The 27,801-nt window shown below is 40.1% G+C and overlaps 2 protein-coding genes across 7 annotated transcripts; both read left to right on the forward strand.

Annotated features, from left to right (window-relative positions):
- Positions 1 to 134: 134 nt before the first annotated feature.
- On the forward strand, positions 135 to 16,930 carry myo1hb (myosin IHb). Of its 6 annotated transcripts, none has more exons than XM_040156841.1 (32): positions 135 to 142; positions 7,100 to 7,261; positions 7,677 to 7,792; positions 8,632 to 8,830; positions 8,937 to 9,017; positions 9,146 to 9,325; positions 9,425 to 9,523; positions 9,643 to 9,756; positions 9,872 to 9,943; positions 10,029 to 10,148; positions 10,447 to 10,514; positions 10,604 to 10,709; positions 10,844 to 10,924; positions 11,038 to 11,129; positions 11,273 to 11,367; positions 11,725 to 11,771; positions 12,063 to 12,143; positions 12,256 to 12,361; positions 12,523 to 12,640; positions 12,805 to 12,918; positions 13,009 to 13,085; positions 13,177 to 13,245; positions 13,331 to 13,415; positions 13,526 to 13,688; positions 13,870 to 13,953; positions 14,306 to 14,399; positions 14,824 to 14,879; positions 14,956 to 15,091; positions 15,195 to 15,265; positions 15,715 to 15,812; positions 15,924 to 16,023; positions 16,100 to 16,929. In XM_040156841.1, the coding sequence occupies exons 2-32, from the start codon at positions 7,136 to 7,138 to the stop codon at positions 16,124 to 16,126; spliced, it is 3,075 nt and encodes a 1,024-aa protein (XP_040012775.1). In that variant the 5' UTR covers positions 135 to 142; positions 7,100 to 7,135; the 3' UTR covers positions 16,127 to 16,929. The 6 variants fall into 6 exon arrangements, with proteins under 6 accessions (XP_040012775.1, XP_040012771.1, XP_040012769.1 ...); XM_040156837.1 differs by lacking the exon at positions 135 to 142 and adding an exon at positions 6,103 to 6,161 and having other exon boundaries at positions 13,036 to 13,085; positions 16,100 to 16,930; XM_040156835.1 differs by lacking the exon at positions 135 to 142 and adding an exon at positions 6,103 to 6,161.
- A 471-nt stretch (positions 16,931 to 17,401) lies between these two features.
- Positions 17,402 to 27,581, forward strand: LOC120806537 (sushi domain-containing protein 2-like). The gene is made up of 16 exons (XM_040157818.1): positions 17,402 to 17,479; positions 17,965 to 18,163; positions 18,471 to 18,622; positions 18,759 to 18,926; positions 19,021 to 19,195; positions 19,330 to 19,531; positions 20,608 to 20,693; positions 20,907 to 21,175; positions 21,273 to 21,407; positions 21,595 to 21,753; positions 22,715 to 22,963; positions 23,584 to 23,767; positions 24,491 to 24,585; positions 24,685 to 24,864; positions 26,562 to 26,658; positions 26,814 to 27,581. The coding sequence occupies exons 1-16, from the start codon at positions 17,416 to 17,418 to the stop codon at positions 26,848 to 26,850; spliced, it is 2,451 nt and encodes an 816-aa protein (XP_040013752.1). The 5' UTR covers positions 17,402 to 17,415; the 3' UTR covers positions 26,851 to 27,581.
- Positions 27,582 to 27,801: the final 220 nt, after the last annotated feature.

Consider the following 27,801-nt stretch of genomic DNA (forward strand, 5'->3'; position numbering starts at 1 on the left):
AAACCGACTGCTCTCTGGTTTCAAGTTTCAGCGAAGACACCCAACCTGCAGAGAAGAGAGGGGAGGAGTTACACCGGGAAACAAAACAAACAAAAAAAAAAAATCTGCTATTTCAGGAGTGAACAGGACAGGACTTCTGAAGGTTAGACTCTTGACTGTGGCCATAATAGATCATCAGCTGACGAGCTCCGGTAGACTAGATTCAGTGACACAAAAGAAGGACTGGAAAGGCTGGAAATAGAGAATCAACCCTCTGCCCACTCCCCTGGGTGTTTATATGTCACAGTGAGAATGGTACAACAAGAGGAAATCTTAGTCAAGAGTGTGATGAAAACAACCACCAAGCCAGATTTTTAAACATTTTGCTTTAATTATTGTGAATGATTAAATTACAAACAAAAATATAACCAGCAGAGCTAAAGCTGACTGTAATAATCCCTCCCCATCCTCTTAGTCAACAGCAGAATTAGACTAATTATTTTAAGTCTCAACTCAAAGAACGTGTGTGTTTCAGAGCCCTTACACTGTTCCTGTGATGACAAAGACTGTGTTCGATCAAAGGATGAAAGCTAAAAATTTTTGGTAGAGGAGTAGAGTGGGTGAAAGTTTGATACGAGTCAGGAGCGAGGGGTACAGCACAGAGCTGCTGAACATTTTCACCGCCTGTGTGGCTGAGTAACTGCCATAGCCTGTAGCCGACAGCAGGTTGTGCTCTCCTTCTGCTGGTGGCGCTGGTGTCAGTTGGTCATAACATCGGACGACTCTCTCTGTAAAAGTTGCTGTTGTCAGAGGTAGCACTTCTCGACTTAATAGTGTGTGTGTATAGTTTATATTCACAGACAACCAAAGAGTCAAGTAAAATGTCCAGAGCCTTATCTCTAGAAGCCTCATGAGAGAAACAAATTACATTGAGACCAGGTCGTTTTTTTTTTCTGAAATGTAGTATTACTTTCTGTAGCATGACTACATAAACACTAGACACAAAATGACCTCCAGTATCTCAAACGAGTTTCTGGTCTCTGCAGACTGAGATAACCTGAAACCAGTGGCTAAAAATGGAAAAGGGGAAGAAAAAACGCTTTCAGAAATCTAAACTACTGTGCTAGGCTAAGAGAAAAGTATGTGGGACATTCACGAACACTGGTACAATCCCTGTGGTACAGTGGTGGAAGAAGTGCTCAGATCCTTTACTTAAGTAAAAGTAACAATAGAGCAATATAAAAATACTCCATTAAACTGAAGAAAAATGTCCACAGTGACTGATTTATTATATATTGCTGTATTAGAGTGGGAATACTGATGCAGCATTGTTTAAACAGCATTTTACTGTTAAAGCTGGTTAAGGTGACACCTGTTTAGCTACTGTAGAAAGTTAGGCAGTTATTACAATAACTTCCAAGCCAGAGGATGGGCCCCTCCAAAAGGTCACGAGAGAAATTTGAGCGGTTGTGAGATAATTAATGGGGCAGGGAAGAAGCAGAAGAAGAAGAAGGAAAAACAAGTTCTGCTCCTCCTTGAGCAGTTATTTAAATGAAATCATCTGAGAAATTACGAGAGGAGACCTCTAGACAACATTAAATAGAGCTCCGAGTAGACATAGATTTTTTTGTACAGTTGAAATGGATTATTTACTGCCACAGTGAGGATATCTCCTAAAATTAAAAAGTTGTCTGGAGCTGTTGAGAGTCCTCCAGCCCTCTGCACCCTTTCAAGTGATTAAGGCCAACCTGAAAATAAAAGCTGTGGAAAAGTAGGACACTGTGAGGACATGCTGAGGCTGCTGCATTATGGGACGGTCATAAATGCAGCACAGGTAGAATATACAGTGCATCCCTCGTGCCCACATCCTCTGGTCACATCAGCTGCTTGGCCAGACGCACACAGAACGCTATAGAACCCCGGCAGAGCTTTTCTGATTTACATAAAGAACTACAACATGGACTCAGAGGTAAGCTTTGATATCTACATGCCTAAAAACTAAATGCCAAAGTATTACCGTCCTATGACTTTAATTTTTATTTTGAACCTGTCCTGATAACAGATATTGAGTCTGTTAAAACTTCCTTTACATGCACCTGCATCAGTTGGTGGATGAAATCACTTAAAAAAACAGCTGGTTTTGTGACGCTGTGCTTCAGTCATTGTGCCATTTGGTCAGTGAATGCTCCAGTTCCGAAACTAACAGCCTCACAGCTTGTTCTTGTCTTCAGAGTCCTGTCCCTGCGACAGCAATCTGTTTGCTCACATGAATAAAGGATTAGTTGAAAGTTTAGTCGTTTGAGGACAAATTGAGCCTGTGGATATTTATTTGGACAAGTAGTGGATACATTGTGATCCAACCTGTCCTTCACTCTTTAGAAACAAGATGGCAATAGGCCATATTATTTAACTCTTATGTTGTTACGATTTTGAGGTGTGTGTTTGAAGAACAAAGTATGACGCTCTTCTAGTTACTGAGCTTCACTTTCACTGTGAATCCTCAGAGCAGGAGTGAAGCTGTCAAATGAATGCAAACGTGAAGAAGAGGAAGATAGTCTTGCAGATCAGAGAAGAACCCGTGTTTTGTGTTTTCAGTAGGGTTGAGCGTCAACACCACAAGAGTTTTCAAGGACTTAATTTTGTCCGTACCACCAAATACCATAATAACACAAACAAAATATATTATTTAAAATATTGTTGTATAATACTTACACTGTATTTTACCATATTATAGTGCATTTCATTGGGCGCAGTTATTTTTTACAGATCGAAGGCAAACATAAGAGTTCTCTTTAAAGATTGAGTGGATCCTGGAAATCCCTCACTATTTGCGTAATGGATTACATTATGTTAATGACGATTTTTCCAGCATGTTCTCTAATGTCACGGCATGTTTTGGCCCATCTTCAGGCAGTAACGTAAGATGCCTTTGTCGATGCTTACAGGAAGCCCAATGTTAAAATTTAAACAGACAGAAGTAGAGGGCAGTGTTACGCTGCCTGCAGGCCTGTCACAACTGGACCAGCTGGACCACAAGAAAAAGATGAGATAACAGCACCAGGATGTAATATTGTTTGTATTATGATGACAATTTTAAAAAATAGCTGAATGTAATTGAAGGTTTGGACATTAGTTCCTTCTTTATCTCTTCTCCCTCGGTTTCCTGTCACCACTCACCACTGTAATTTTTAAAATGAAGGAAGAAAATGCTCAAAGAATACTTAAAACAATAAGATTTTGTGGCATCTATGTTGTTGTTATACAACTAATTATAACTGAGTAAAATCCATCCTACCGTGTCTTATATACCACCAGAATTCACAGTAATTACAATAGCATATTACTGTAGGTCTGTAATTAATGTCTGATTTTGACAGGTGATGTCAGAGAATTGGCAATAGTTTGATCCCACACTGGTCTGATCATTTTGGCTCTGATGAGCAGTTAGTAATTAGTTTGAAATGTATCTGCCTAATCAAAGATCAGTAATCGAATACCTTCGCAGTAATTTTGCGGGGAGGAGGGTGAGGACGGGTCTCTGGGAGGATAGAGTTACCACATCCTTGTATTACATACCTGCATGCACACACACACACACACACACACACACACACACACACACACACACACACACACTCACATGGACACACACTCTTCCTTAAACACATAGCGCAGCTGTTCTACACTCAGGCGAAGCGCTGATTGAACGTCTGCTGCCTGGGCTCCATGAATGTTTAAGCAGCCCAGTGCTTCCAGAGCCAGGTAGCTCATCTCTGCCTCATTACGTACAATGCAGGGGACACCAGCCCGGCAGGAAGCAGCTGTGCCACCCTGCTCCTCCCCCTCTTCAGCCTCTCTGACCAAGGCCGTGGTACTGGGCCTGCTCCGAGCCAGTATTTGAATCAGGGACCGATGCAAACCTGAGTGGCCCAGGAGACAGCGTAGATCCTTGGTGACATATCTTTGCTGACTTGAACAGACTGTGCTATGAGAGAACTTCTTGGCTACTAAAACCGCCGTCACAGGCCGTGTCTGTCTGAGTTTTACACCTGAAGACTGAAGCTCAGAATAGTTTGGATTTATCAGCTTCATCACACAAGACTGGTTCAACCATGACGCACATGGCTTTGGAAGTAAAGGAGGTAATTACGTGGACATGGCTTGTGTATATACTTGGCACCTGTTGTGATATAATACTTCCAGCTAATTTTGTAGATTTTTATGTTTTTGTAGCATCTTTCAAAGTATAAGTATTCTGATACAAATTTTTTAAAAATTAGACAATATAGCTTATTTAACTGCCCCTAAATTGCCAATACGTAAATGAATGTTGTTTTAAATAAAAGCTAACTGGATTTTACTGGCCAAAAGTAACACATTTTAGTCAGTTCCTTACAATTCATCGATGAAAAAATGTAGAAAAAACAGGGTAATGACTTCGTAGCTTGTTCGGCTGGTGTGAAACAGTAGCAACAGAGGAGGTACTGCACTTGACCGGGGTGATGGAGGCCTGTCGACGGTCAGGTTTCTCTAGACACCTGGAGCCCCCTAAATGTGTGTTGCCCTGGGTGATGTATGGTGTCAGTCAATGGCCCACGAGGAGCGCTATCTCTTTCAGGAACCTAACTGCCACTTTGTGGCTGCGTAACAGGATCCTGCCGCATACTGGATAGACAGGGACAATGGGGCGTCCTCTCGGGTGATGGGTCAGGTAGACTTTCCTGTTCCACCGTGGCCTGACATCGAAATTTGATGTTTACGGTAGTTGTTCATTTTGCATTTTTTGTGTGTTGCCTTATACACATGACAGTGTTTCGTTCGTCTGCGGTCATATCTTTGCCTTTAAATCTTAAAGGCTCTTTCCTCTCCCACAGTTAAATCAAATGCCAGTGCTGCCATGAAAAGTCACCTCTTATCTTGTGGTTCTTTGCTTTTTGCAAAATTGTCCAACCTCTTCCAGCATAGTGTTTTCCCACCTGCTACGTGTTCGGCAGAGGTCACATTTCCTTAGAATCGCAGAAAATCTCTGCCCTGCGCTCTGTGCCCACAGAGTGCCAACAACAGGGCAGAGCGAATGAGAGAGGACTAGCTGCTTACGGCTTTACCTCTTATTGGAAATGGTTGATTTTGCATTTGGCCCAAGACATGCAGAGCATTTACAGGAGTTTCTCAAAGAAGAGCTGGTATGTCAGCTTTCAAGTGTTACACATTGACAATGTTGATCAAATTCCTGTGCCATCGACAAATCAACCTCTGTGATGAAATTATAAACAATTTCAGCATTTGGTTTCTAGTTTTATTATTACCGTTATTATCTTTCAGGTTAGCACCTTAAATCAGTATCTAATGTTCATGTTAGGTAATTAGAAGTATGTTTTGAAAGGCTTTTGATTTCTAAAGTTAAAGAATCTCAACCAGTTGCGGGTGTTCTCTCTTTCTGACAAAGGGACTCCTCAGGCAATTCTATTTGGACAAACTATGTAATCTGATTTGTATATGATGTATATACAGCGTTATCTAATTATCTGTTGTTTTAATAAACTTTTGTCTTTTATGCTGTAAAACACAATAAGAATGGTGCATTAAAAACACAAGTACTATATATAAAGATAAAATTAATATTTAAAGGTTATACATTTGATGCAGAGTTGCAACATTGACAGGGCAAAGGGCAGTACACATGTTTACGTATTAAAATTTTAGTATGATGTTCAAAAGAGTTTGATCATGGACTGGTTGAGTTTTGCCTTCAGCAAGATCAGAAAACTCCTTATTTTGGTGACGAACTACACAATTTGTTGCCGCCTTTCCCAATCTTCCACAGTCTAAACTCTATGTGATTTAGATTTGAAATCAAAGTTTGAAATGATGATTTTGAAAAAGCAGAAACATGTCATTGAGTAAATGCTGACAAAGAGTAGAGAACACCACACAAACATATTATGTGTGTTCAGGAAACATCTAATTTATCTCTACCATCACAAAAACAAACGCACACACGCACACATATACATTTCCTTTCTTGTACATGCACAGCATTATTGATGGTTTCCTATTGAAGGAAGTAGAGACTATAATCTATCAGTGTTTCCTGTCATACTACTGCCCTTTCCCTTCAATAAAACCAGATGTTTAGTTCAGAAAAGGCACTGAGGCAAACATAGACATCAAGGACCTTCAGGGTAGGTAACTTTCTACACTTTTTCCTTGTTGACCATTTAATGATCACATTCGGTTTTCAGGACATGGTTTATTGTGACATTTCCCTGTGAATTTCTGGGTCAGTAGAGCAACAGCTTGTTTTACTGGAGAATGATTGTCAGTTACTCCGACTTGGTGACAGGTCAACCTGGCAGTGATGAGAGCCAAACTACTGAAGCATAATACTGGGTGGCTCTTTCATAGCACCGTAATTAAAGTGCATTGCATTTGCTGATTATTTTACCTGGCACTTCTTCAGTTGTGTATTAAGTTGCAGCACAGATCCTGTGTTTATGCATTTTATAACGAATATAATTACTTCTGGAATGTAAGTTTCTAATTGTGTCAGTCATCGTTGAAGCCTGTATTCAATTGTCATACATGTTAAAAAGAGGAGGTTCATGGAGCTTATAGAGTAGGAAGAGTGTTTGGTGTTCGCTCCGTCCTTGCCATGAGTTTGACTGATGGCTTTTTAGAGAGCACAGAGGCAGATTAGATTGTGGTAGCTGAATTTAGATTTGCCATGAGTTTAAAGGATGTAGCCAAGGCCGCTAACAGCTCTGACTGGAAGTCACAGATATAGGGATAGACAGGCAGGAAATTAGTCACTCTCTGGGAAATATAAATATCCTAGATTATCCATAATTGTGTGCTTGTGTGCATGCACGTGTTCTTGTATTTCAACAAAAGCAGATAACTTTTGAGGTAAATGGGACAAACAAATGAAAAGGATGGGACATATAGGTCTGGTCTTGACAGAAAAGTCAGAACTGGGTCAAAAATAATAATATAATATCCGTACATTTTGTGAGAGAGAGCACCAAGGTCTCATAAAATGCACAATCCAGCTTTGTCATGCTATGTCATTTGTCACCCTGTGTCCTTGTCATGTCACTGATGTGTTCCTGCTTTGGCACAGAGCCTGGAGGAACGGTGCAACCGGATCCTGAGGAACATGGAGGCCTCCCTGACAGCCCGGGATCGCGTGGGCATCCAGGATTTTGTTCTCCTGGACGCCTACACAAGTGAGAGCGCCTTCCTGGACAACCTGAGGAAGCGCTTCCATGAAAATCTCATTTACGTGAGTCTTTCCTGTGTGGTTTAATTTTGGATAACCAAGCCTCACTCTTTCTCTTATACTCTAATTAAACTTTGTACCCTCGACCTTCAACCCGACAAGGTCCCAATGCCGCGTTGCCTTCTGCTGAATCTGGCACCTTGTGTTGCTGAAACAGCAGCTCCTTTTCTTTTCATTTGCAGAGTGAGCACTCTAAAGGTCACTGCTGTCTGTAAGGTCATGACAAGTCATTAACCAAACTTATTGCTTTTGATAAGAGGAATAAAATTACTCATCAGTAGAATGATGCACATGCACCACACTGCTGGAGGCCTTTTCAATGTCATGTCATTTTTTTTAGAAAAACAAACAATCTCCTCTATTATCAAATGTGCAAGAGTTGCAGACCATGACTTCCTTTACTTGTCTTTCTCTGCAGACCTACATTGGGACTCTCCTGGTGTCAGTCAACCCGTATAAAGAGTTAGACATCTATAGCAAGAAGCAAATGGATATCTACATGGGAGTTAACTTCTTTGAGCTGCCACCTCATATGTAAGTTTTTTTTTCTGGATTCTGGACTGTGGATGCTAGATAAACCAGTTCTTACACAAGATAAAACTTCATTATTTTCTGGCCACACTAACAGTGTGTCTGTAGGGATGGCAATCTTAGCTGGTTGGTCCACCGCTTTGCTCCACACTGAAATATCTCAACAACTATTTGATGGATTGCCCCAGAGGATGAATCCTAACGACTTTGGCTGTCCCCTGACTTCTGTTTTTTCTTCTTATATATATATATTGGCTGGATTGCCATGAAATTTGGTCATCGAGCGTCATTATCAGGTCAAAATTGTAACTTGTCCAATACTTTGGTTTATTTGAAATGCCTGCAAAATTAATGACATTCCCACCAGCCTCAGCTGTCTGAATTTTAACATTTTCATTGTGTGCATGTCAGTTTGATGATGCCAGCATTTTATGTCAAAGCATCGTTGTGCCCCAGTGTAGGCTCCCAGAGTTGTTGGCATGGCTATAGCCTCATAGTTTAGTTACAGGTATATTTAACTTTTAAGTGACTGAAACTTATCACATTAGGAGCACAAAAGGCAGGATGTGACGGTAAAATTTATGTATGTGGGGTGCCATAAACCGCAACCTCTCAGGCCTGCGTCTGGCCAGGGACCTTTGTTGCAGGCCATTCACCATCTCTCTCTCCCCCTCATATACAGTGAGCAATGTTTAGAGAAGGTTTTAGCTATGACAATTAAAACAAGGTCTTAAATAAAGAGGAGAAATGTTTGGTTTTTTTTATACAGGAGTGTTGAAAGCTACAAGTCAAAGTCTGAATGTTAAAAGGTGGCTGAATTTGACCTGTCACTATACTTTCAGTTATGCCCTGGCAGACAACGTCTTCCGCACTATGCTGTCTGAGTTCAGCAATCACTTCATCCTGATCTCAGGGGAGAGTGGCGCCGGCAAGACCGAGGCCTCGAAGAAAATCCTTCAGTTCTACGCTGTCAGCTGTCCAAGTACCAGACTCCTGAACAATGTTCGAGACAGACTGCTTCTCTCCAATCCAGTGCTTGAGGTCAGTGACGTGGACATGTTTGCCAAAGCTTCTGCTGCGTGAGACCAGTTTTAGAGAAGCAGTTGATTTTAAAATCTGGTATTTTATCGCCTTTTTTGTCTTCCAGGCTTTCGGAAATGCCAAAACCCTGAAGAATGACAACTCAAGCCGCTTTGGGAAATACATGGACATCCAGTTTGACCACCAGGTGGACTGAAATATCTTCATAACATCATATTACAATGCAAATCACAAACTCAAGATAATATATCACAGTAAATAAAAGCCCTTTAAGGTTCACACTGAGCATAGACTTGAGGAACTTTTCTCCTTTAGGGTGGTGCAGTTGGTGGCCACATCCTCAGTTACCTGTTGGAGAAGTCCCGTGTGGTGCACCAGAACCACGGAGAGAGAAACTTCCACATCTTCTACCAGCTGGTGGAGGGAGGGGAGGAAGATCTGCTCCGCTGGCTTGGCCTGGAGAGAAACTGCCAGCACTACAGTTATCTGGTACAGGTCAGTGTAAAAAAGAAAAAAAAAAAAAAACAACACTTACAATATCTGGTGTGACAAAAAACCTTTTGACTCAGACCTTTCATTCTTTGTTTTCTTCAGGGTGATTGTGCCAAAGTTAGCTCTATCAATGATAAAAGTGATTGGAAAATGGTGCGAAAAGCCCTCTCTGTCATAGAGTTCAGTGAGAGTGATATTGAGGTGAGGTAGTGCAGTAAATTACTTTACACACTAAAACTGGACAAAACCTCTTATAAAACCATGTATGCTAACTTTTGCCGGAGATTTGTAAAGTAGTTTTCTCTCTGGGTGTAACGCAGCACCTGTTTGGAATTATTGCTAGTGTGCTCCACCTGGGAAATATCATGTTTGAAGCAGATGTTCGAGGATACGCCACTCTCAACAACAACCAGGAGATGCACTGGGTGTCAAAGGTGAGACCCAAACGAACTGCAGATAGTGTAGACCCTTCGACTAAACTTCCTGATGGATGCTATGAAGGAAATTTGGTGTTACATGTCGTGGTTTTGCTTTGCCTGTACTTTGCAGTTGCTGGGGATACCTGCTCAGGTGCTACAACAGGGCTTAACCCACAGGAAGATTGAAGCCAAAACAGAGGAGGTGACTGTATACATTAAAGTATAAAATATGCTAAACTTGTTTGTAATGTTCATGTTTAATTATCTCCCTCATTCTGGCGTTTAAGGTGTTCAGTCCCTTCTCTGTGGAACATGCAGTATATGCCAGGGATGCCCTTGCCAAAGCCATCTATGGCCGCACGTTCAACTGGCTGGTCAACAAGATCAATGAATCTTTAGCTAACAAGGTGAGTCTCTTTCTGATCTTGCCTAGCTAGACCTGTCTCATTAATCTCACTGAAATTGGTATAAATTGGGGAAACAAAATTTTAGAAAGCCCGAGGCAGCCATTCGATTGGTTGCAAGTCCAATTCTGGAAACTGCAAATCTGGCCAATTTTTTTTAATTCTTTGTCTTATTTTATCCCTACAGTGTAATTTTATTGGTTTAAAGTAACAATAACATATGAGTGTGAAAGCACCCATAGCAGTTTTCCATCTACAGTTTATAACCAGAAAAAAATTGATTCTGTGTAATTAAATCTAGGATTCCTCCAGAAAGACAGTTATTGGTCTGCTGGACATCTACGGGTTTGAGGTTTTCAATGTGAACAGGTAAGACTAACAACAAATCAGATTATTCTTCAACACTAGAAGTGGGAAATGAAGAGTCAGTTACTGACAGTGCCTGTGATTTATTTTAGCTTTGAGCAGTTTTGCATCAACTATTGCAACGAGAAGCTGCAGCAACTTTTCATCCAACTGACCCTCAAATCAGAGCAGGAGGAGTACGAGATGGAGGGGATTGAAGTAATAACACTATTTTTTCCTTGTATTTTCATGACATTAGTGGCTCACACTGCTACAAACGTGTAAAAATAAACTCACATACACTAAAAACTGCTTTTAGAACTCTTATCCTTTATTCGTTTTTGAATGCACAGTGGGAACCAGTGCCATATTTCAACAACAGGATCATCTGTGACCTTGTGGAGGAGAAATACAGAGGAATCATCTCACTATTGGTAAAGATATGACTGAGTTACGGTCCTTCAAAAAGAGGGACAAAACATTAAAATCAATAATTCACATAAAAGTAGAACATGGCTGGATTCTTGATGCTCATCCTCTCACATAGGACGAGGAATGTTTACGTCCTGGAGAAGCCACAGATCTCACCTTCTTGGAGAAGATGGAGGAAAAGATTGGCGGTCACCCTCATTTTGTCACGTGAGTTTAACACTTTTGCTCTACAGGAAATGCATGTCGAATTCCCATGGTTAAGGAACATGACCCAGCAGTCAGAGCAGCACATCCCATAAAAATAAACTTAAACATCCTAATAACCTACACTAACTTTCCTTTTCCTGCAGACATAAACTTGCAGACCAAAAGACGAGGAAAACACTGGAAAGAGGAGTCTTCCGCCTCTTGCACTACGCTGGGGAAGTTACTTATTGTGTCGTTGGTGAGAGATGAAATACTTATTGGCATATTTCTGTACAGGTCTATCTGCAATAAAATGCCATTAGATGAACCTATGTAACTGCAGCCAAATCATAAAATGTAGTGTAACAGTGGCAGAAGTAGAGAAAAGTCAAAAAGTCAGCAAACTGACTGAGCTACGTCAGTCATACATTGGTCACCACATGCTATTAGTCATACCGGACCAAGTAAGGCTGTGGTTGCATTAAGGGTACTGAATTGTGCAACAGTGTGCTTATTTATTGCGTATGATTCAATTTGTAAGAGGAGGCATGTGTTGTTGCCAAAAAATTCATAATCTCGCAATTTCAAGGCTTCTCTTTTTTCTTTAAACTTTCAGGATTCTTGGACAAAAACAATGATCTCTTGTATCGAAATGGGAAAGAGGTAATTTCATTTAATTTGTATCGTCTGAAACCAGGTGATACGATACTAGGTTGGTTAGTGAGTCCTTGAAAATGAACGTAAATGTATTTGATTCATTGAATTACACAAATGCAATATTTGTTGATAATATATCGTATGACTTCTAATATCCTCCACTGCTGCCAAAAACACCAACATAGAACTGAAAATATATTTAAGAATAAAGGAGCATAACTCTCGCACCACATTATTATTCAAGGGACATGTGTTTGACATGTTTGGTGATGATAGAGGTTTCCTGTTCTTCTTAAGGTCATGCGACAGTCCAAAAATGCCATTATCAAGCATTGTTTTCCTTCTACTGAACCGGACAGCAAGAAGAGACCTGAAACTGTAAGAAATGATTCAGATGATGTTCAATGACCCACTGCTGTCATTATTCACAAAGCTACTATAAACAAACTGATAGATCTCATATTCCTGCCAATTTCCTGTAACTCCTCAGGTGGTGACTCAGTTTAAGAGCAGCCTGGTGGGTTTGACAGAGATCTTAATGTCCAAAGAGCCCTGGTATGTCCGCTGCATTAAACCCAATGAAGCCAAGCAGCCAGGTGAGGCCTTGTGTCCCAAAACACCCAGACCTCTGCAAAGATCCCTATAGCCTTAGCCAAGCTAATACTTATACTGCTGTGTGTGTAGCTTCCTGTCGGCCAGCACATGAAGTTAGACACTTTTGATCCATGAGCTCTTAGTGTTGTGGTGTCTCCTGCAGGACGCTTTGATGACGTGTTGGTGAGACATCAGGTGAAGTACCTGGGGCTGATGGAGCACCTGAGGGTCAGGCGTGCTGGATTCGCTTACCGCCGCAAATATGACATTTTCCTCCAGAGGTATCTAAGCACACAGACTACTTCAAAATACACATGAAGTTACTCATCATCATGCAGAAGACATTGGGTGTGCTTTCATTTTGGTCATGGCCACATACACTGCTGCTGCTGTTGGTATTAAATCCAAAGCTGTGTGTGAGTGTGTGGTATTCTTCTGTGCTCAGGTATAAGCCTCTGTGTCCAGACACCTGGCCCAACTGGAAAGGTACGGCAGCAGAAGGGGTGCGGCGCCTGGTCAAACACCTGGGCTACAAGTCCGATGAGTACAAGCTGGGCAGGTAAGCAGATGTTGCCGGATGGGTGTCACAGACAGTCTATCATGTGTGCAGGAAACACAGAATTGATTGCCTCACTGTCTTTCCCTCAAGAACAAAAATTTTCATCCGCCACCCTAGAACTCTGTTTGCAACGGAAGACGCCTTTCAGGTCTGCAAACATAAGCTAGGTGAGACGTTGTTCTGTACACCAATTTTGTAATGCTACAGTAAGCATCAAAAACCTATTGAGGGTGAAACTGCCGACTGTTACTGTTGCAGCAACAAGGATTCAGGCCAAGTACAAAGGCTACAGGGTGAAAGGAGACTACCTGAAGCAGAGAGAAGCTGGTGAGTGATGATATGGCAACGCACTTGGTCATATGACAAACATTTTAAGATGTTGCTTTTTTTTAACCTTGTCTCATCTAAACAGCCACTAAGATTGAAAACTGCTGGAGAGGTCTGATGGCCAGAAAAGAACGAGAAAAAAGAGCTTGGGCTGTCAAGGTCATCAAGAAGTAAGTTAACTTAATGAGATGAGAATTATGGGGCATGGGGAGTGAGGTAGTGACCAAGCAGTCTGATAGAGTCTGTGTTGTGAGGTCACCTGTCTGTTGGTTTGTTGTAGGTTCATTAAAGGTTTCATGACCAGAAATCAGCCAGCGTGCACTGACAACAGTGATTACCTGGCGTATGTGAGGCAGAACTACCTCACACGGCTGAAGGAAAACCTTCCCAAAACACTACTGGAGAAGGACTCTTGGCTCACCCCTCCGCCTATAATGCAGGAGGTAGGTTATGAGTGTTTTTTTTTTTTTTCCCCCCACAGACTGCTTCTAGTTCCAAAAGGCTTCATACACGAGGCTACAGGCTGACACTTTTGGTAATGGCTGCACACTGCAGAGGTGTCAGATAGAACAGCTCATGTAAAAACTGTCTTTTTTTTTTTTAAACATTTTTTTTTTTTTGTAGGTGTCCCAGCTCTTGAAGAAGCTTTACATTCGCCACATGGTACAAAAGTACGTTCGAAGAATCACTCCGCAGAGGAAAGCACAGGTATAATCCACCGTCTGTCACACACGATGTTATATGCATGAGTGTTGCAACCGTGATTTACATAGGAAAGATATCAAGTCTACATTTAAAATAACCTAATCTTCCCCTGTCTGTCTCCACCAATGCCACAGTCAGCTTTAAATCCATTCCTCCTATGTTAATATATACATACAGTTTGAATAGAGTTTGCTTAGACCTTTGGGCAATTTTGTGTTGTATTTCTGAATGCAGTTTGTGGACAACACTTAGATCCCTGAGAAATTTCCTCAAGGAGTAAAGTTTATATACTTATATACATATTACTACATAGATTATCAAACTTTCTGTTTTAACATTGTCTCCTTGTTTCCAGCTTCTGTTAAAAGTACAGACGAGCTCCATGTTCAAAGGAAAGAAAGAAAACTACCCCTTCAGTGTGTGCAGACCGTTCCTGGACACGAGGATAGGTAAGACTGCAGAACTGTTTTCTTGTCACTGAGTGTACTTACAGGAGTATTGTATGTAACCATTTTACTTTTGTGACTTTGTAAGCACCGGTACAATACTGTATACTAACAACATGATAAAACAGAATAGTTATTGTGGCCTGTGGGGACTGCAGAGGCCAGCAGTAATGTACATTAGATTACAGTAGATGTAGAGTTTTTCCAGATTGTGAAAAATTAATAACAGTATATTTTAATTTACAAATTAAATAACAAAATCCGGTTATGTATGTTAAGATACTTTATGAGGCTGTTAGTGGACTATTTTGCACATTGATAAGCCAGTTATAAGGGAATTACTGAAACATTATCACATTAGAGTATTCAGTTTTTGGGTGAAATCCTCTCTGCATGGATTCTCAATAGTTTCTGTCATTTTATTAAGGTGTGGAAGACATAAACATCAGAGTGTTTCAGATGATACGGCATGAGCAAATCAAGGTATACTAAGACCAGAATTTACTTAGAATGAATATCCTTTTTATCCACTCTGACCTTGTGTATCTTCTGTCCACAGTACAGTGTGCCAGTGGTGAAGTATGACAGGAACGGGTTCAGACCTCGTCTTCGGCAGCTCATCTTAACTCAGGAAGCGGCCTACCTGGTGGAAGAGGCCAAGATCAAGCAGCGGATAGATTACAGCTCTCTGAAAGGTAACGAGTGAGACAAGGGGAGCTATACACACACACTTGAAACTTGCTATCATACACACCACACTCGTGATTCAAGTTTTAAAGGTGGCACTTTTTTAAATAGGTGTGTCGGTGAGCAACCTGAGCGACAACTTCCTGATCCTTCATGTTACATGTGATGACATCAAGCAAAAGGTACAGTAGAACTATCAACGTACAGGTGTCTGTGGTAGACATGGATATCTTAAATGTCTACCTTACTTCAAAAATAGACACCCTCACGATGACAAAATCTGTTTGTGATTATATATCTGTGTGTCTTGGTTCTCTAGACAACTGCTACTGATGCTCAATGAATTTCTAAAATTGGCAGATAATCATGATCAGTTTGGACCATTGTCTTACTAGTGATCAATGTTTTAGGGAGCGTGAAATGTCATCTTCATCTACCGGGAGAGCTGTGTGAGAGATTTGTTCATGAATCCTCATAAATCAATAACTGTAAAACTAAAAAAAGTAGTCTGTGACTTTCCTGGTGACCTCCTCACTAAACCATGGCATAAGTTGAGGAAGATCCTAGATCAGACCACAGATATTACTAAATGGTATTGTAAAATAACCATTTCTAACATTTGTTCTTTCAGGGGGATCTGGTTCTGCAGTGTGACTATCTGTTTGAGGCCCTGACCAGGCTCAGTGTTATTGCCAACAAGCAGAACTGCATCAAAGTGGTCCAGGGCAGGTACAGGATCTGGAATTTATGTAGTAACATTAATCTGACAGCTAGAAATCTAAAAGGGTAAAAACACTGGGTGAGTTTAATTTAGTGTGAAATTGGTATTGTCACTTGCAGCGTGCGATTTGACATCCAGCCAGGCAGAGAGGGGTTTGTGGACTTCAAGAGTGGTCAGGAGTCCATGGTCTACAGGGCAAAGAACGGCCATTTGATGGTGGTGAGCACAGAGTTCAGAAAATGTTAAGTCATTACTAACGCTACCAACAATTGACCAAGCTCTTTATGTTTTTTAGGAATCGACGAGAACCAAGTCAAGATGATGATGATGATGTCAGCAATGTGGGCTGATGCTGCTCCTCTAAGTTTCAGACTAGCACCTCTTGAATCAACAGCCACGCCTGCTCTGCAATCCTGCTCCATGGCTGTTGCCGATAACAGCTGAATTTTTACTAGTTGCATCTTTGTGACAATTTAATACAATGAAGTATATGTTATTATTTCACAGTTACTGCCAATACCATAGTTGCAGAGAGCGAAAAACATGTTCACAGCAGAGCCTAGCCAGAATATCACTGGCTCTACTCGTTCCTATTATTTGGAGTTTAAATTATCTCTATGTGAATAAACTGATTCCAGCTCAGATTCATGGACATCGACCATTTATGAGAACAAGCACTTGTAATTTTTTTTTTGTATTAAACGTATTTGAAATGTTGTCTAGATTATAACAGTAGAGAAAAATATTGCATATGTGTGCAGCCATGAATGTAACAATGTTTGTTATACCTCACACATGCTGTACCTTTGCATTAAAACATGATAAACCACAATGGACCCCGCATATGTTAAGCATCTGAATTCTTTTCAGTTCGGACTGAACAAAATACACCAATGGGTGCCTGACAAACAACTACCCACTAGTATGTGACACCGTGATTCCCGAGACAGCAGCTCCACCTACTGGCCTTTATATTTTTAATCAGTGTTTTCAGTGTCTTCTTCCGAAATAAGAGGGCAAATGTTGATTCATAGAATTAAAAATGTAAAGTAGGCGTCAGAATAGTGGATGTGTGGGTCTTCTCCCCTCTCTGTCAACCTTCAGTTCAAGAGTTCAACGTGCTCAAATGTAGCACTTTAACATGTAAATGTACGTGCTTGTTGGTGTGCTAAAAGGCTCAAGCTTTGAAGGGAAGGCTAGAGCCATGATGGCACTGCTGTGATACAGTGTCTTAACTGTAAATTAAATACAGAGTATACTATATATTTCATCAATGTAAATGGATATTACTTGGCAAGAAGAATATTTTCTATACAGTAAAGTTTGTTCTGTTTACCTACTATCTCCATAATCGTATCTTAATAAGTTATCTATATATGATATTTAAACACAGTATGATAGGCCAAGATGAGCATGAGATGGTCAAAGGTAGTCGAGTGAGGATAGATGCAGTTGTAATGACTTCTGGCTGATGATTAGACCGATGTTTGTAAATGCCAGTGATAAAAGGGCCAAGGTTTAGAAAAATGCTGAGTATATCTACCTGGGACTAAGTTGTAGAAGCTGCCAGGAGTGTGCAACAGAAACCTTAGATGACATTGTCACTCTGCCATGGAGGGAAGATTCACGGCAGTAATATTTTTCCTTCTGGTTTCATGTGTCTCTAGGACATTAGGTAAGGTATCCGCAAACTACTAAATTGTTAAAACTTTACTTACATCGTGTGTAATCTGTCACATTTTAAATCTACCCTTGTACTGCTGTCTTACTCAGAGTTAGATGAGAGGATCAACATAATCTCTATGTGCTCAGAACCGAGAAAAGAGAAATGGCTCATTATAAAATTGCACGATAGCGTAGTTAAAGCAATCACAAAACATAAAATGTAAATGTTAAAGCAGGAGATACCTGAATTATGATGTGGAACATTATATAAAGATATATTAGTAAACTGAATAACAAAAAGAACAATATAAGTCTAAAAAACTAAACTATTCAGATTTTAATTAATCAATTGTTGAATTAAGGTATAAGTTCAAATATGCTTCATTAAATGCTAATTTAATTCATTGATAAACACATAGCTTTTTAATGTATCGATTTCAAAATGAAACTGGTGGCGCACTCCAGACTTCACACTTAAGACTGTTTTTTGGACAGGACAAACATGTGAGGGAAACTGTGGAGAGAAACTTGACTTCTGCTCATGTCACCCAACGTGTACGTCTCTGAAGAACTGCTGTACAGACTATAAAGAGTACTGTGTGGAAATCTTTCCTTATTCTGGGACTACTTTTGGTGGGACAGATTTTATTGTCCTTGATGCAACCTTCAATAAAAGTTCCCAGATTGTGTGCAGGTAAGACTTCCTTTTATACCTTGTTTACATGTTCCTAAACCTGTTGTGCTTGTACCTTTAATTGACTGATCATGGTTAAGTGAAATACGTACAATGACTTGACAGACATTAGTAACACCTGACCTGAAAAAAAAAAAATCTTAACTCAAGATCCACTTTATTTTTTCAAGCCTCAGAGCTTTCGACTGCATTTCATGGTCTTCTGAACTTTCACACTCAAGTATACTACTTGTATTACAGGAACATTATACAGTTGAAGTACAGTGTAGAAACTTACTAATCATTCTTTTTGTAATTATAATGGCAGGTTCAACAATAATACCAACACTGTGGGGTATGTGGATGAAAACAGTAGGGGCCATTGTATCTCCCCACTACTCTATGAAACAGGATGGGTCCCTTTGCACATCTCCTCAGATAATGGCAACACATTCAGTAGAGTTGGAGCCTGGCTTTCAGGTACTATAATTGTCTGTATATTCTTATGAGTAACACCTTAAAACACTTTGTCAGAATTGAACAGCACGTCGATTTTCCGTTTGGTGTTGAAACAACATTAATTTATGATTTATTTGATTTAAATCTGTTGCTACAGTACATACTGGCAAGTTAGACCCTCAGTTCAAGGCGACTCTGGTCAACTCAACAAAATGGCACTTCTATGGCACACCTAATGTTGGAGGCACTCTTGAGATGACTTGGAATACTTCTTTGGTCAGAGCTGAGAGGGTCAATATCGAGCTCTGGGGATACATGGAGACCGGTGAGTACAGATCTAATGTATGTACACTTCATAGGTCACATGACCCAACTTAGCTGGGGAAAATACTGAATATTTGTAAAATGCTTCTCTGCAGGAGAGCCCTATTCAGACGACTGGCAAGGTGGTTGGGAGTATCTGTACTCACTTGCAAAGGATCAGCCCAACGATGGTTCCTTTAGCTTTTTGCCCAAACCAGCAGAGAAGAACTTTTCACGTTGGGAGCTTGGCTCTGTGCGCATCAGCCCCAGTACCTACCGTGATGGCATGTGGTATGTGTAAGATGTAAATCCTCCAAAGATAATTATGTATTAGTATTAAAAAACTGATTATTTAAGTCTGATATTTCAACAAAAACAATAAATGAATGTAAAAAGTAGCTAACAGCAGTATTCGTTTCATTTAGGAATGTACAAGCTGCATGGACTGAGGATCATGCTCTAGCTTGGCATCTGGAAGAGAGGTTCAGGCAGAACTCAGCAATGTGGGCCCTGGAGAAATGTATAGCATGGGACCATCTGGAAAATCAGCTGCCCAACTTCCTCAGTGAAATCATAGACTGCCCCTGCACTCTGGCTCAAGCGAGAGCAGACACCGGGAGGTTTCATGTAAGTGTGAAGAGTTACACATTTAACTTTGCCTGCAATCGCTTGGAACAGCCTTGCAATAAAGATTTAATGGATAAAAGCTGGCATAAAATCACTGTGAGATGTTTCAAATTGCGTCATGCACATAAAAGCAATCATAAGAAAGCACAAACTACAGTCCACTTTATATCTGGTGTGTCCACGTTTGTGTGTGGGCTGAGAGGTGCACGTGTACACACACCTTGTATCATTACCTCCCAAATTAGAGATAAAAGTCTGTAATTACTGTAAGTGTATATGGTGGAACATCAACTGTCGTTTCAAGGTCTCTCTTTCTCAAAGAACTCTCCTCTAATTACAGCATTTACAAGAACACATATTCTGAACATGTTTCAGCATAGATCTTATCGCCTTTTATCAAATTTACAAATTGAATGTTAGGGTTAGGAAAAGCCATTACTGGCTTTTAGTGGCAGGTGAGTGACAAATTTAAGGTTAAAACTGCATGTTTGGAGCCAGTGACTTAGTGTATTGGTGAGGATTGAGTGTGAAGCAGTAGCTTATTAACCGCTGTCAAATTGTGAACAAGTTAACTGAATAACTGAGTGGTTGCCTTTGCCATTTTAGAGTTATGCTTCTGGACTGGGTTGCACCAGCTGTTCGTAAACCCATCACTAAGTTTGTTTGTAAAGTTGTTCCTAAGTTCTAAGTACTAGCTAGTGTCACACCAGAAATTTACTGATTCGGTTTACACCATTAAACTTTACCAAGTCAAGTCTCTTTAATCAAACTGCTAATATCTTATCACACACTATTGTCAGTTTTGTCCGTTGGTTCAGTCAGATATGCAACAGTTTCAAATGTCAGACTGTGGGTGAATATTTAGTAATGGCAAATCTCTGCGTAAAAACTAGTTTGTGTGGTCCAACGTAATTTTAATTTAGTGATTTGGAAATCTCCGGTTAGTAAACACTTAGGTTACATCTGGGCTACGTTTAAGAGCTGGTGCAACCATCTCCTGCACTGCAATTTATACATGAACACAGCCAGATGTCCATTTGGCTGCCTGCTCTCAGACACTGTATCTCTCTCCTCAGACCGATTATGGCTGTGACATAGAGAAAGGGAGTGTTTGCACTTACCACCCTGGGAGTGTTCATTGTGTGAGGGCTATACAAGCCAGGTGGGTCCTCGCCACAAAAAAGAATAATGACATTCCCATCAGCCTCATCTGAACTTCATGTGTCTTGCTTTTTTCTTAGCAAATGTCAGCATAAACAACATCAGCATCCTAGCATTGTCATTGTAAGCTCACGTTAGTACAGCCTCACAGGGCTGCTAGCATGGCCACAGCACAGTTCACAGGTCCGACTGACACTTGCAAATGTATCAACAGTCCTAAGTATGCAGCAGGACAACAGTGTTGTTATGACAGCGCCGGTGCTCAGATCCTGACGGCAGACTCGATTGGGGGCAGCACTCCAGACCGAGCACACGACTGGGGCTCACCTCCCTACAAGAGACCTCCTCGAATTCCTGGACAGTCCCACTGGGTCTATGACGTCCTCAGCTTCTACTACTGCTGCCTGTGGTCGGACAACTGCTCTTACTACTTCAAACACCGGCCCTCCAGTGACTGCAGGCGTTACCAGTCACCCAGCTCAGGTGAGTGAATCATTAACCACGGAGCAGTCTCTGTGTTTTTGAGATTATTGTTCACAGTGGAGTCATCATTTGTGCGCGCGTGTGTGTGTAATGCTAGCTGTGGTGTTCGGAGATCCCCACTTCATAACTTTTGATGGCGTCAGCTACTCCTTCAACGGCAAAGGGGAATACACTTTAGTGACCTCGGCAAAGCGAGAGCTCACGATCCAAGGCAGAACGGAACCTGTGAACGGTGAGCTACTGAAGGGACTGAGCTTTTAAAAGTTACTGTTTTCTAACTTTCTCAACAATGATCACTAAATCCGACCACTAAAGAATGATAACAAATATTTCTATGTATGAAATACACCCTGCTCATGAACTATTAAAAAAAAAAATTCCTTTTCCTTGCGTCATTAAGCTGGTTCTCTCACTATTAGGAACCACAATGAAAGCAACACAGTTATCAGCTGTGGCCATGAAAGAAGCATCCTCTGATGTTATTGAGGTGCGACTTGTTAGTGGTCACAACAGCCTCGAGGTGCTGCAGAATCAAAAGACCCTCTCCTTTGCTGAGCAGAGCTGGATGGATCTGCATGGTGAGACCCAGATTTTACTACTCATGGTGACATTTTCTAAAATGCATTCCCTCTGGTCATTTTATTAGACAGTAAGTATGAATTTGGACACAGTCCTCACATTTGTGACACAGTGAGTTTCTCTTTGTGGTCAACTTTTGGATTTGTGACTCGTAACGGAGTGAAAAAGAAAAGTGTAAAAAGAACAAAAACACTTGTGATCACTTTATACTGACAGTATTGCCATAGCTGAGAGTAGATTTATGGAAAACATAACAAAATGGTTAAAAAAAAAAATACAGCCACACTCTTATTTTGAATAAAGACCTGCTACGTGACAACGCCACAACACTCACCAAATTTTGACAGAAAGGATGTAGCAATATTTGGTGCACAGTAGTACGTGACCAGCACAAACAAAACAGCACAGACAGAAATGCAGTATAGTATAGTATACGTAGTATTTGTGTTCAAGTGCCATAATTAAAATGCCCTTTAGATTCAGTTATCCAGCAGCAGATAAAGATGTTTAAATTACCTTCATCTTGACCGACTACAACTGTAAATACTGTTTACGCATGCAGTAAATGCATCAATGAAAAATATCGCTTTTTTAGGATATACTGGATATTAATTTAACACTCACAGCAGACATTTTTCTGCAAGATGACCACTTTTACTTTTGCTTCTTTAAGTATACTTTGCTAATAATACCTCTTTCCTATTACTTAAGCAAAATTTAGAATGCAGGACCTTAATTGCAATACAGTATTCTTACACTGTTGTATTACTACTTTTAATAAAGAAAAGGATCTGAACACTTGCTCTGCTACGGCAGAAATATGAAAACTGTTCCAAATTTGGGAGGAAACTGGGAGTTCATGTGGGATCCCCATTGCTAATAAATACATTTGCTTTCAGGGCCTTTGACGCAAGTTCTTGACATAATCTTGTTATGACTTTAACCAAATCTCTCTTGTAGGTGTGTTTGTGTTTTCTCCTACCTCAACAAATGTGACCGTGATGTTCCCCACTGGAGCCGGGGTGGAAGTGCGACTGGGAGAGGGAACAATGACAACCACTGTGCTCCTGCCAGAAGACTTCAAAGACTCTACTCTCGGATTGTTGGGAAAGATGAACGGTGACGCCGGAGACGACCTCGTCCTCAGCAACGGTCAACTTGTGCAGAACCACAGCAATCCAGAGGAACTGTTCTCCTTCGGGGCAAGCTGTAAGAAATGTGTTTCGTCTGTTGTGAACCTACGATTTTACATGAGCTGTATACGTTACACTGTGTATCCTCCAAAAAACTCCATAAAAAATGTAGTAAAACATGCATGAAGTTTGGGGCATGGACTGCAGGTGTAGGTATGATATTCATGAAGATTGCGTTCTTTCACCGAGACTCGTAATATGGGATGAAAACTCGAGATATCACCCAATTTGGAACAACATAGTCACGATTTTATTGGTGAAATGGTAGAGTAGCCACAGTAAAACAACTTTAATCAAGGCTGGCATCTGGCATCTACAAGAGTAAAGTCAAGACTCTGGCCATGTTAAAAAGAGAAAACTGAAGTATTAAATCTATTCTTTACTCACCGAGAGGCTGTGAGTCAGGAAGATTTAAACCCAGTTCACAAAGGTTGAAGGTCCTTTTGCCCACCATTTCTTTGTCATACTGCTTCCTGTGAGGGTCGTGTCCCCTTCCATGGTGGGGAAACATATTTCTCTTTTTGTATCTTCATGCAAAGAACAGGTGTCAGCATTTCAGAAAATCCCCCTTAGGTTATGAAACATCAGCGGTGCAATTGTGTGTAGTAACTGTGCATCTTTCTTTTTGTCTTACAGGGGCTGTATCTAACAAGTCTGCCTTGTTCACGTATGACTCTGAATATCTTTTGGACACATATTACTATGCTCCCAGACATGACCCCAGTTTTATTCCAGTGTTTGCTGTCCCTGAGAGTCCAGATGATCCTTTAGTTGATCAGGCATCTGAGATATGCTCTGGAGAGGGATCTAAGTTCTGCAGGTATGCGTAGGGAAACTTTAATTTACTTTTTACTCATTATGATAATGAATGAATTAGCAAATAGAGCTGAAACGGTTAGTCAACTGACAGAAAAATAATCTGCAACTAACTAACTGTTTCAGTTATTTTTCAAGCATAAGTTGCGAAAAGGTGCCAATCATTCTCCATGTGCAGCTCTCCAGTGTATGAATTTGCGGCTTTTCTCTGTAATGAATCATTATTAATTGAATATTTGAAGTCTTTGAATTGTTGGTCAAATACAACAAAACATCAACAAAGACGTCACCTTGGCTCTGAGAAATTGTTATGAGAATTTCTTCACTGTTTTCTGACATGTAATAGACTAAACGATTTATCAAAAAAAGTGAATGAATGAATGAATGAATGGATAAAAAAGTAGTCAGTAGTTCAAGTCCTGATGATGTGACAGTGATGTCATCAGGTTTATCTTGACTCGGACTACAAATTTATAACAGAAAGCCTGTGTTATAAACCGAGTGTATGGAATTTGAAAGAAATGGGTATTAACCAGGCAACGAGTTCCTAAAAAGACTATTGAGTTGCACTACAGAAAATGTAGGATGTAGTGTTTTTAGAGGTTGACTCATACAGGGACTAAAAGTCATTATATCTCGGCTTCTGATGATTCAATTTTCAACTTTTTTCCCTTCAATTTTGTTGACTACAGCAGCTCGTTGTCTGATCATTTCCTCTGCACTGTAGGTATGATATCCTGGTAGGTCGTAGTCCAAGACTGGGAAATGCTACCAGGGCGTCTTTCCAGAGTCACATTTCTCTTGTGGATGATCTAAAGCCAGGTAGGTGTAGATGATAAAAAAGTCTATGAAAATGTCCACCGTTTATTACGTACAATATTTATGTGTTTTCACAGTGTTAGTTATTGTCTTAATATGCAGTGATATCCTGCGGCTGGCTTTCACCACCCAATAATGGGAAGAAGGCCGGGACCACATATTTACAAGGAGCTAAAGTTCGACTCTCCTGCGATGATGGCTACACTCTCAAGGGATCGGCAGAACGCGTATGCCAGGGGAATGGCCAGTGGTCTGGAGAAGAGACAAGCTGCGTGGTTCCCAGTATGCATAGATCATGAAATCAGTCTTGTCCAATGATTTTTATCTTCACAAATCACGTGTGGTGTTTGTCAGCATTGTGTGATCCATTGAATCAGCTCTGAAGTGTTAATTAAATCATTTTCATGACCTTTTTAACTTTTTTCCACTCAGAAAAAAAGGACACAACAAATTGGAAATACAAAGAATTTTGCAATGCAACAACTCCATGGGTCATCTAATCACTATGAGGACCCCTTCCTTAACCACAATATAGGCCTATCTAGCTAAAAAAACGAATGAAAAAAAAAAAGAAAACTTTTGTCGACCTAAAAAGTGCTTCTTTCTGACTGTTACGTAAATCTCTTTTGTTAAAGCAGCCATTTTCACCTTAATAGGACCTTTACATATTACCAGTCATTTTTGTTGTGATTTATTCCAGTCTTATAATAAACAGATCTCCTCACAGAAAAAAAGGAGGGGGGGGGCATCGAATGCAGAAAAAGAGAGAAGATTTTAAAAGTTAAATATATGCGCAAAAAACTCTTGGATCGCTCTGTGTGCCAAGTTTGAAACTCGTCGGAATCAAGAGTAGCTGCTGACCCACGCCTTTTTTTGTTCTTCATGCCACTGAATGCCTGCATTTGTGCAAACATTTAGCACATAAAATTGTGTCACTTTTTGCATCTCACAGCTCCCCTCTGTTGTTCTTCTTACACGTTTTTTCAACTGTTAAATCTAGACTCCAGGAGACAAACCTCTTCAACTCTTAAGTGACTAATTTTACAAGCCAGTCCAATGCCTGAGAGGGTGACACTTTTTTTTTTTTCGAATCTAAGCTGAACTAAATGAAAAGTTAAGGGATCAACAGAAAGATTATAGTTCATCCACTGGGGACAGTGAATGTCTGTACCAAATTTCATGGCAACCCATCCAGTAGCTGTCAAGATATTTCACTCAAAACTACAAATGCCAACCTCATGCTGGCGCTAGACAAAAGTCAGGCAATCACCAAACTCAGTGGGATTCATCCTCTGGCTAACATGGATAACTTTACCAAATTTAATAATCTGTCCAGTAATTTTTGAGATATTTAAATGTGGACCAAAGTGATGGCCGGCCAAAAGAGAGCTTAATCAGATCAAATGACATTGCCATCCATAGTGCCGTGCCACCAGCATGGCTAACAATAAGCATAGCTAAAGCTACTTGCATTGCTCTCAAGTATTCAAAAGGAGTGCCCCAGGATCTTCTAGCATAAGGATGTGCTCTTCACTGCCTGGGTCTTCTCCACTGGAACACTACATACAAACTTTCCATAAGAGACAGCGGTACAACATTTATCCAATATGTGCCACCAAGTTAAACAAGAAAACAATCAAACAACTAATAATAATACTAAATAACAACTAAAATATAAAGAATGTGTGAACAGAGTAGCTTAATTCATCGGTGTATGCAAATAAAGACTTAGTACTTTTCTTGTGATCAAAACAATTTTCATTTTGAGAACGTGCTGGGTGTGTTGTGAAATTGAATCAAATGTTGTTTCTGGTTGGGGACCTTTGTTGCATGTCTTCTCTTCCTGTCTAAATCTATGACCTAAACTATCTAGTTAAGGCAAAATAAATAAATTAATAAGTCAAACCCACCCAATCTTAATAAATGGTTTTGATCCTGTTGAGAGCTTCTGGTTTAAATACACCTTTCTCATGTTCCAGGTAATCTTGCAGGAATTGTGGCTGGTTCAGTCATTGGAGCTGTAGCATTGATTGTAATCATAACAACAATTGTACTCCACTCCAGACAACAGAAAAGGTGCGGTACAGTATTTAAAACCTACATTTGTAAAATGAATTAAATAATTTACTTCAAATGGAAAAGGTGTGACAGATAGGCTGTGTGTTGTAGTTTCCTGCTATGAAATGAAAGTGAATTTTCTCTCTTTTTCTTTCTTATTTTTTTAATTTCAGAAAAACTGCACGCTCAGTGAAACCTGAGACCTTCTAACCATAATTTTTGCCTCCCTGTCATACTGTACCTGTTCATGTCTTCACATACTGAAAAATGAAAAACTTTAAGATGAATACATATATAAATACATGCTTACATAATACTAAAGCGATAGCTTATTTTGATATATATTGTAAGGTTGAACAAAGGCCCCTGCACAGCTAAAGAGTTACTACACACTACATCTTCCATGGCAGAATATTGTCCAAGTATTGTTGGATTTACTTTGATAGGTTGAAATTTTAACCTGTGTTGCACTTTTGACCGCACCCATTGTTACTGACTAGAACTCTGGGCTAAAAAATGGAGCTTTAGGTTTATTGTAAAGCAAAAACACTTTGTTGATGAAGGTTTTGTGAGTTCATCTTCACAGTAAGTCACAGGTAGCCTCATTCAAAACATACTGTAGGTCTGTTCAATAAATTAACAATAACTGATAAAAACCCTGTCAAACATGGAGCAAAGTTCTACCTTGCAACTGTTGAAACACTCCATTATTATTTAAGTCATACAGTGAAAATATCCATAGAGATTTAAGTGTGTGAGCTGCTGAATAAAAAGAAAATCTTTGGTCAGCTCTTCAGATCACCTGTGTGTTTAAACAAGAACTGAAACTGTAAAGTTAACTGAATTCTGTGCTGTGTATGTATTATGTGTTTATTGTCCTCAAATGCTGATGAATATTGTTAACAAGGTTTGTTATTTTCAAATTTGTTGGACAATAAAGTTATTCTTATAAAGAAATATCGATCTAAAAAAAGATATACTGCAGTTTATGTCGTATACTTAAGACTCTATGATTTTCTTCTTATACTGTGCATATATTATCATATATTACATGGCCGACCAAGGGGCCAAACAACTCAGATATCGGAAATGTAACATTCCACCACAGTTTCTAACTAGCCTTTAGCCTCACTGATCCAATGTATGCATTTCTGCACGTGT

Source organism: Xiphias gladius, chromosome 20 (genome assembly GCF_016859285.1).
Source record: "Xiphias gladius isolate SHS-SW01 ecotype Sanya breed wild chromosome 20, ASM1685928v1, whole genome shotgun sequence".
Taxonomy (NCBI): domain Eukaryota; kingdom Metazoa; phylum Chordata; class Actinopteri; order Istiophoriformes; family Xiphiidae; genus Xiphias; species Xiphias gladius.